Raw genomic sequence first — 9066 nt, forward strand, 5'->3', positions numbered from 1 at the left:
GAAGAATTGGGGGTGGGAGGAGACGGGGACGACAGAGAATGAGATGGCTGGATGGCATCACTGACTCGATGGACATGAGTTTGAGTGAACTCCGGGAGTTGGTGATGGACAGGGAGGTCTGGTGTGCTGTGATTCATGGGGTCGCGGAGAGTTGGACACGACTGAGCGACTGAACTGAACTGAACTGAACTGAAGAGACCAACCTAGGAGACTGAAGGGGGTGAGGCCTGGGCGGGAGCTGGGGCTCTGGAGGTCCACCCTGGCTCTGGCTTGCTTTCTTGGTCTCTAAATTACGACTGGAAAACCAGCCAGGTGGCAAGGTCAGAAAGCACTGTGAGGCTTCTCCCTGGTCACCAGGCAGCGACAGAGCCCTCTGTTCTTACCTGCCCACCAGTGGCTGAAGCATTACCAGGTCTGAGCACCTGAGGTCACCTCGGGTCCTAGCCTCCTGCCATATCCTCTGGCAAGCACTGGGGCCCAGCCGGCAAGAAGGACAACTCCCAGAACTATGGAAAGAGCCTTGGGGGAGGAACAGGGAGCACTGGAAGCAACCTCCAGCAAGACCTGAAGGAGGAGTCCATCCAGGTAAAGAGTTCAGTGGGGTCCCCGTCTGGGGTTTTAGAAGGTTGGGGAGGGGGCATCCTTGGAAGAACAGCCAGAGACCAGTGTGGCTGGACTGAGGGGAGCAGGCTAGGGGTCTGCTGGCAGGAGGAGGGGCTTGAGGTCTGGCTGAGGACTGGAGCTTTTCCCCAGAGTGCGGCTGATAGGTTTCCCATTTGTCAGCGGAGTGACAGGATCAGATTTGTCTGCTCAACCTCCTCCTCCTGGATCAGAGAGAGTGAGAAACAGAAGAAACTGAATCAGGGACGCTGTTGGCAGGGGCCTGGACTAGGAGAGGGGAAGGAAGGGCAGAGGGGTGAGGAATGCATTCTAGACAGGCTCCAAGGCCAAGGGATGGGGTGATGGCCTGTGGGGGTGAGGACGAAAGAGGGAGCCAGTGGAGCTCTGGGGTCCTGGACTGAGCAGGTGGGGAGATGGAGCTGCTGCTGCATGGATGTGGGGGGTGGAGGAGGGACCAATTAAAACTTCAGTTCAGTTCAGTTCAGTCGCTCAGTCGTGTCCGACTCTCCGCGACCCCATGAATCACAGCACGCCAGGCCTCCCTGTCCATCACCAACTCCCGGAGTTCACTCAAACTCATGTCCACAGAGTCGGTGATGCCATCCAGCCATCTCATTCTCCATCGTCCCCCTCTCCTCCCGCCCCCAACCTTTCCCAGCATCAGAGTCTTTTCCAGTGAGTCAACTCGTCGCATGAGGTGGCCAAAGTAAATTAGACACTTATAAAGTTAGATAAGATCTAAGCCCCTTTCCTAATGAAGTCACTGGGAGCAACTACTTATCGGGATTTCAGGTGAGGCCAAGGAGCCTTTTCCTCTAGCTAACTAAAAATCCTTTTCATCCTGCTGAAGTGGTTCTGTTTATACTGGAGTTGGGCCTGGATAAAATGAGACAGCCAGCCTCAGTCTTGAGGAGGGGCGTTTAAGGATAGGGACATAAAGGTGGCAGCAAATCAGATGGTCAAGTCTGTCTGATGCTGGCAGCCCGTCATCTCCCAATCTGTCCCTGGCCACTGTGAGTCCAGCCAGAGAAGCCAAGTCTACCAGGCTGTGAGCCCCATGAAGGGATTGCTTTGATAATTAGGAACCCTAAGATCTTAGGAAAGCTGATAGCCGAAGAATTGATGCTTTTGAACTGTGGTGTTGGAGAAGATTCTTGAGAGTCCCTTGGACTGTGAGGAGATCCAACCAGTCCATTCTAATGGAGATCAGTCCTAGGTGTTCATTGGAAGGACTGATGCTGAAGCTGAAACTCCAATACTTTGGCCACCTCATGCAATGAGTTGACTCACTGGAAAAGACTCTGATGCTGGGAGGGATTGGGGGCAGGAGGAGAAGGGGACGACAGAGGATGAGATGGCTGGATGGCATCACCAACTCAATGGACATGAGTTTGAGTGAACTCTGGGAGTTGGTGATGGACAGGGAGGCCTGGAGTGCTGTGATTCATGGGGTTGCAAAGAGTCGGACACGACTGAGCGACTGAACTGAACTGAACTGAACTGAAGATCTTAGGAAAGTGAAAAAAACGAAGTGTTAGTTCTTCAGTTGTGTCCAACTGTTTGTGACCCCATGGTCTGTAGAACACCAAGCTCATCTGAACATAGATTTCTACAGGCAGGAATACTGGAGAGGGTTGCCATTCCCTTCTCTGGGGAATCTTCCCAACCCAGGGATTGAACCTGGGTCTCCTGCACTGAAGAAAGAGTCTTTAACATCTGAGTCACCAGGGAGGATCTTAGGAAGCTCATGCCTATCCCTCCCCATGTGTGAGTAGTTTTCTTTTCACCTCTTGGAGTGAGCACTCCACACACACACACAGGTACACAGTGAATATAATAAAGCCTATGGGGTGGGATCAGAAGAGGGACAGATATGAGGAAGGTAATAAGAATATACAGGGGTTGCAAGCACTGTCTGCCTGAGACACGGACTCCCACATTTTCCAGGACTCATCCCACCTATGTCTGAGGACATCCCTAGAAGTCCATGCAGGCATCATCCCCCGTGTGCAGGTGGGGACACGGACAGGCCTTGAGAGACACGAGGACTCATCCAGGAGAGAGAACAGGTAGGAATCGGGAGGTGAGTCTGGACCCAGGTCTGTCTCCTCAGAGCTGCACACAGAGCCTGCCCGGGAGCTGTGTGGAGGGCTGTGCGGTGAAACTGTGGGAGACTCGGGGCTGCGTGGATGCGGGATGAGCGGTCAGTATCCCGAGGGCTATGTGCAGAGGTGTCAACTGTCAATCCAAGGAAGGGGCCCCCAGGAAGTGAAGTCACTTCCTTGATGGCAGACCCTAACAGAACTCGGAACCCTGTAACCAGGCACCCACCTTCTAGCAACAGCCCCACAGCCAGTTGGCTCACTTGGCTGGAGAGACTTCATCCAGAAGGATGTTCTCCAGCTGTGTCTCGACTGACCAGGGCTTCTGCTTCAGGAAACCCTGGAGGGAGAGGTTTTTCAGATGTTTCAGGCGGTTCAGGGCTCAACCCGGATGCCTCTGGTCCTTTACCAGGAGATCAACTAAGGTAACAGCAGGCAACTGACAGCTGGCCACATCAGGCCTCGCCACCACTGGGAGCCCTCCCCGGGCAGCACCAGCAGCCCTCATCTCCATGTGGGGGAAGGGGGACTGAGGGGAGACTCCCCCTCTGGGCAGGAACAGGTTGGTGGGCACGTGGGGACCTGGTGGTCCTGTCACGGTCACACCTGAGGACAGGCTGGCAGTGGGGAAACAGGGTCCCTGAGGTGCTCTTCTCTGTGCCAGCGTGGATCCAAGGCCCCTCAGGTGGTCGGGTGTCTGCATCCTCGGTGGAGGTCTGTGCAGAGAGTGCTGGGTGTGTGTCTGGAGGGGAGATATCTCGTCTGGGGTTCGGAGAAGCACCACAGACACCTGGCTGGTGCCCTGAGACTCTCTGCCTGGCTGCCGGGCACTGTGTTCACAGGGCTCCTCACGGGACTGCAGACAGGAGCCGGTCCACGGAGCTCCTTGCTCCATCTCCCCGCACGACGGGCAGGAGCCACACACCAGCAACAGAGCCCAGGGCGGGCACAAGGTGAGTGCCAGCTGGGAAGTGACCCTACACCCAGGAAGTTCCGGGTCCCAGACCGCCCTGGCCCTCCCTGGGTCCCTCCTAGGGTCCTGCTTCCAAAGAATATTGGGAAAGTCAATTCTGCAACATGCCCTGGCGGCCTAGGCCCTGACTTGTCCAGATGCAAAACCACTGTTCCCCTACATGTGGGAATCTCAGAAAGAAAATGTGAAGGGATTTCACTTTGTATTCCCCCAGGAGCCTTTCCTCGTGTTTCTAGAGGGTGTCCTTTATAAACTCCATCCCCAGGTATCCGTGTGGCCCTGAGCATCCTGAATACTCTCACCCCAGGATCAGCCCCTCTCACCCCAGTTCTCATCCCCAGAATGGGATGCTGTGGTAACCACCACAGGGATGATGCACTCAGCACAAGGGGAGCTGTCCATACAAACTGCCCCGAGACGCTGACACACAGAACCATGGCCCAGTGCCAGGTCACTCGTGATGCCAGGACGTTTATTCTGTGGACGGCACTCCTGCCCCTCCTCCTGCCATGAGTCCTGGAGGCTCGGGGACTCAGTCTGAGCTCCAGCCCCTGACTTCCTGGAGTTGTTGGTGCTGCCTCTGACTCGTGTCTGTGCTGTGTTCCACCCCAGGGGGAAACTGTGTCCACAGGGGACAGGAACGAGACCTGCAGGCTGTGGAGCGTCCAGAAACGCAGACTGGAGATGTTGGTGGGCAACCTGGTGCCTGCCTGCCTGGGCAGTGACCCCTCCTACCTCCCCACATTCCTGGGCACCTACAGGGCCTTTGGCACCCCCCAGCAGGTGTTGGACCTTCTCTTCACCAGGTGAGAACCTGCCCTCCCCCACTGGGGACTTGCGGGAGACTCGGTCAGCTTCCAGCTGTGAGTCGTGGAAACGTCTCTCAACTTCTCTGAGCCCCAGTTGGCCTCCTCTGCACAGGAGGGGGAAGGGAGGAGCAGCCCCCAGGGTGACTGTGGGGACTACTTGGGTGCATCCTCGAAAGTGCTTTCTGGAAAGCTGGACCCCTGGAAAGGCTGTGGTTGTGCTGAGTCGTCTCGCTCCTCCTCCCCTCGAGGAAGCCTCTGTCAAGGTTATCTCTGTGCCTTTGACTTGGGCCCAAAGCGTTTTCCCAATTCCAAGGTGAGACGTGAGAGGTGCCCTGTCCTGGGTGATTGAGAGCAAGTGGCCCTGGGAGTGATCAGTGGTGCCCCAGGCCCTCGGATGGGGCTGTTTGAGCTCATTAGTTCTTGAAATATAGAGGAAGGTGCACGAGGTACAGGCACTTTTCTAGAAACAAGTATCATGTAGTGCATCAAGCAGACAGCAGTCCTGCCCCACAGGGCTTCAGTTCTCCCAGGGTAGGGGTCGAGTTAGGGGGGAAAGCCCTGTCACACTAGCCATCACATCTGGGCATGTCTCCAGTACGGTCCATGACACGCCTTCTTGGCCTCCTGTAGGTACGGATGCATCCTCCCTTACTGCGATGAGGATGGTGGACCCCTGCACCAGCTGAAAATGTGAGTGGATGGTGACTCAAGGGGTAGCGACTCCCTTTGCCAGGAACTGCCTGGAGTAATGGGGTTGCTGGAGGGGCAGGGCTGGCAGAATCCTGGATCCCACATAGCTTCTGGTTCCTACTGGGGGCCAAGGTCTGGGGGGCTTCTCACAGAAAATAGGAAAGGAGGCCAAGAGAGCTGTGGAGGGGTCTGGGGTGCTGTGAGCAGCATCTGGGAAGTCAGAGGTCAGAGTCCACCCTGTGAGAGTCTACACCGGGCCCCTGTCCATCCCAGTCCTGCCTCTACCCCCAATCCTGGGACCCAGAACACAAAGTGTGGACAGCATCCTGCTCACTGTCTGGTGGATCCTCAGCGGGGGTGCTCAGCTGGAGCTCAGGGGACCCACTGACACTCAGGGGACAGATGAGCCCTCACTGGTAAAGGATAAGTGTCAGTGGAGGGAGGAATCTCAGGGCCGTCCCTACTGGACGAGGCAGCCTGTAGATGTAGGAGGTAAATCTGAGCTGTTAGGAGGCCCGCAGGAAGCCTGGGCAGATGAGAGTCTCTGTGTGCCCTTTTCGGCCGATACTCCTGGGACGCCTACATGTTCCCAATGTGCAGTGACCAGAGTAGACGCCCTGCCTCCCACGCAGTGGTGACACCAGGGGAAGGGGCAGGGAGAGGGACAGTGCGCTGTGTCAGGCTGCCCTCAGGAAGCGGACAGATGGTCACACCATGGATCAAGGGCTGTCACTTGAACAGGCTTGTTCGCGGCCTGCCCCCCTCCCCCGAGTCCAGGCCTCCTCTGCCTGGTCTGCCAGGTGAGATTGACCGCGGAGGAGAACTGACCTCTGGGTGGGCACGGGCAGAAGGCACAGAGGCCCAGGTCCCCGCAGGGCGGCCCTGGAGTGCAGTGTGGCGGGAAGGACAAGTCGCTGACTCTGCTGCCCACTTGACTCCTCCCAGGGCCATGGCCTCCATCCTGGGCACCTGGCTGCACCTTTACCCTGAGGATTTCCAGCAGGCCCCAGACTTTGCCTGCCTGAAGATGCTCCTCGCTTACCTAGAGCTCAACATGCCCGACTCGGACCTGGAGCAGCGAGCCCGCCATCTCCTGGCGCAGCTGGAGACCCTGGAGCCCACTGAGGCAGAGGGGCCTGGTGAGGAGGACTGGGGGCGCGTGAGGAGGACGGGGCGGATAAGGAAGCGAGGGGGCTGGGCCACAGAGAGCAGAGTTTCCTGAGGCTGGAACTGGGCCAGGAGCATTGAGGAGGCTCAGATCCCTCTTCCCCTGGACTGCAGCCTGGGAGGACTTCCTGGGGGTAGGTGGCTTCTTGGATTGAGATGTCAGGGCTAAGTAGCAAGTCGCTTCCTGTCTTTGGGATCCATGGACCAGCATTCTTACTGACAGTGATTTCTCTTCTGGGAGATACAGCACCCGCTGGAGAAGAAGCTCTGGAAACATCATCAGTCCTGGAGCCAACAGCACCCCTACTACCTGCCACAGCTCCACAGTCAGAGCAAGCTCAAAGCCCAGCCCCCATGCAAGTTCAAGGTCTGCATCACGTAAACACGCCAGCTCCAAACACAGAGCCGCAGCCTGCTCATGCGGAGGCTCTCACTTAAGCTCGGAAGCGAGGAAAAGGACCTCCAGGCTCCACTTCTAGATCCAGAGAACGTGCAAGAAACAGCTCTCTTCCCCTTTCAGAGCCTGAACCACCCGGAAATCCTGTCCCAGCGCTGCTTCTACAGCCTCAGTCCCCAGGCTTAAGCCAACCTTGGCCAGGGCTCTGCCTTGGCTCTGGAGCTCCTCCGTGCTTTGCAATCAGCTGTGGCTCCGGTGTTATCAGCTGTGGCTCTAGAGACCCCAGCAGACCCAGCTTTGCAAGCAGCTAAGGCACTGGAGCCAGTTCTTCCCCTAACACCCCTGGAGCTGCTCCCAGATCGTCAGCAAGCCTCTCCTTCCCAGGCGGATGGTGTGCTGCCCCCGAGCAAGCACCAGCCCTGGAGCCTGTCTCTCCACCCCGATAATTCCCTCTCTTAATATGTATTTGTATTTTTTATTACATGTACAAACTTATTTTTTCTATGAGATAAAGTAAACGTAGATAGAAACTGAATTCTTTGACTTTTTTAACTGTCCGTGTGAGCGGCATGGAGAACATTCACTAGGTTACATGACCCCATCTATTGTCTATTCCAGAGCATCTGCGTCATTTGACGCCGATAATCCTGCAGTCTGGGAAGGCCCTGCACTCGACTCTCCCCTCATCTGCTGATGGACGTTAGGGCTATTTTCACCTGTGGCTCATGTGCATAGTGCTGCCCTGAAGTCCTGTCTGCAGGCTTGTGACGTTCTGCGTTTCCTTCTTTCGGGTTGATGCAGGAGCGGAATGTGGGCATTCCTCGATTCCTGTCTAGTTGCTTTTGTGAGGACCTGCGGTGGGAGTGTCCATTAGTGTTTCCGTTTCCACTTCTTCATCTGTGTTGCAGTGTCCTCTCTGCCACACATCCCCCCGCCTGGTCCCTCACTCTGGGGAAGAAGTCTCTGAGGAGGCCCTTGTGCCCTGCCCCTGATTGAAGCAGCTCGTGTCTCAGCTGAGGCCACAGCCTCAATCCCCTGGGAGAAACCGGCAGAGGCCTCGGGCTGAGTCATGGTCCCTTCCTAATCCAAAGACAGTGTGAGATCCAGGCTGTGGTCATCGCCTTGCTTCTTTTTCATTTGTCTCCCCCCAGATCCACTCCTCCTTTGACCTCATGCCCTACTGTCACTTCTGATGTTAGTGTGAGTGTCGTGTATGTTTGTGTGGACACCCAGAGACGTCTAATCCGGATGAGTGGGGTGTTCTGGGGTTCTTGGCTCTCTAATTCCCAAAGCCAAGCTGGTGTGTGTGGTGCAGCCCTAGCCGAGGATGGCCTGAGGCTCTGCCCCTTCCCCGGGGCCCTGCTTTTTCCCACTCCTAATAGGGCCTCAGTTTTCCAAATGGACAGTGAGGGATTAAGCAAGGCACTCTCAAAGCCTGAACACAGTCTGCCCAGCCTGCCACGTCTCTGGGTGGTTTACAGCTGGGTGACAGAAGCAACCCTGGGCCTCCTCAGAGTTGGAAGGCACCCCCCAGTGGCTCTGTGGGCCTCTCTTTGCTGCAGTGAGGAAGAGGGTTCAGACTCCCTTAACTTCATGCCCTGAAGGATAAGGAACATTTCCTCTAGAAGGGCTGAGGCGCTGTGAGTGACAGAAGATGACTTGGATGTGGGCCACGTGCTAGAATGTGATCTGCAGAACAGACAGGCCATCTTTACCCACGCTCCCTGTGCGAGGAGATCTCTCTGAAACGGGGACTGTGACGTTAAAGTTCACACTGTGTTTTAACGCTGAAGTAATATTTTCCTTGATAGTAGATATTGTAGGTTAGAGCACAACTGAAATAATAATGTTTGGGTCAGGCAGACAGTCCCGTTATAGAAGCGGATCAGGCAGAGAGTGGGCCAGGGCTTCGGCAAACACAGAGTAAGTTGCCTGTGGTCTACGAGGAAATCGACTGACTGGCCCCCACAGTTGTCATGACCCAGGGTTCCACAGGTGTAATTACCACAGGAGCTTGTGTGGCAAGCCCCAGACACCTTCAGTCCTGATTGCCTTGAGAGTCCCATCCCTAGGGCCTCGGCCTCAGAGAGCAGCCTTCTCGAGTGTGGACATCTGCAGGCTGGGCATGCAGCCGGTGGCGATTTAGATGCCTGAGAGCAATTCTCGTGGGTGTCCCTGCTTTCCACAGTGACAGCAAGGCTGTTCCTTTCCACCTGGGTCCCTGTGGGCATTTTTCTCCGGCTGTTTCAGAGTGGATCTGAGAACTTGCTGGAATTGCTGGAATCTGAATTGCTGGAACTTCAGTCT

General features: G+C 56.1%; 1 protein-coding gene across 1 annotated transcript; it reads left to right on the forward strand.

The window, feature by feature from the left end:
* Nucleotides 1-2738: 2738 nt before the first annotated feature.
* On the forward strand, nt 2739-7351 carry LOC148775935 (ral guanine nucleotide dissociation stimulator-like). Its single transcript, XM_088841876.1, has 6 exons — nt 2739-3148; nt 3566-3676; nt 4309-4502; nt 5136-5195; nt 6141-6334; nt 6610-7351. The coding sequence occupies exons 1-6, from the start codon at nt 3014-3016 to the stop codon at nt 6798-6800; spliced, it is 885 nt and encodes a 294-aa protein (XP_088698002.1). The 5' UTR covers nt 2739-3013; the 3' UTR covers nt 6801-7351.
* The last annotated feature ends 1715 nt before the right edge of the window (nt 7352-9066 follow it).

Source organism: Moschus berezovskii, chromosome 12 (genome assembly GCF_049115385.1).
Source record: "Moschus berezovskii isolate FMDL1 chromosome 12, NW_MosBer_1.0, whole genome shotgun sequence".
In the NCBI taxonomy this organism is placed as follows: Eukaryota; Metazoa; Chordata; class Mammalia; order Artiodactyla; family Moschidae; genus Moschus; species Moschus berezovskii.

Coding starts and splice junctions, on each gene's coding strand:
- LOC148775935 (XM_088841876.1), top strand. CDS start 3,014: ATGTTCTCCAGCTGTGTCTCGACTGACCAGGGCTTCTGCTTCAGGAAA. Junction 3,149..3,565: donor TTACCAGGAGATCAACTAAG/GTAACAGCAGGC, acceptor CTGTGTTCACAG/GGCTCCTCACGGGACTGCAG. Junction 4,503..5,135: donor TTGGACCTTCTCTTCACCAG/GTGAGAACCTGC, acceptor GGCCTCCTGTAG/GTACGGATGCATCCTCCCTT.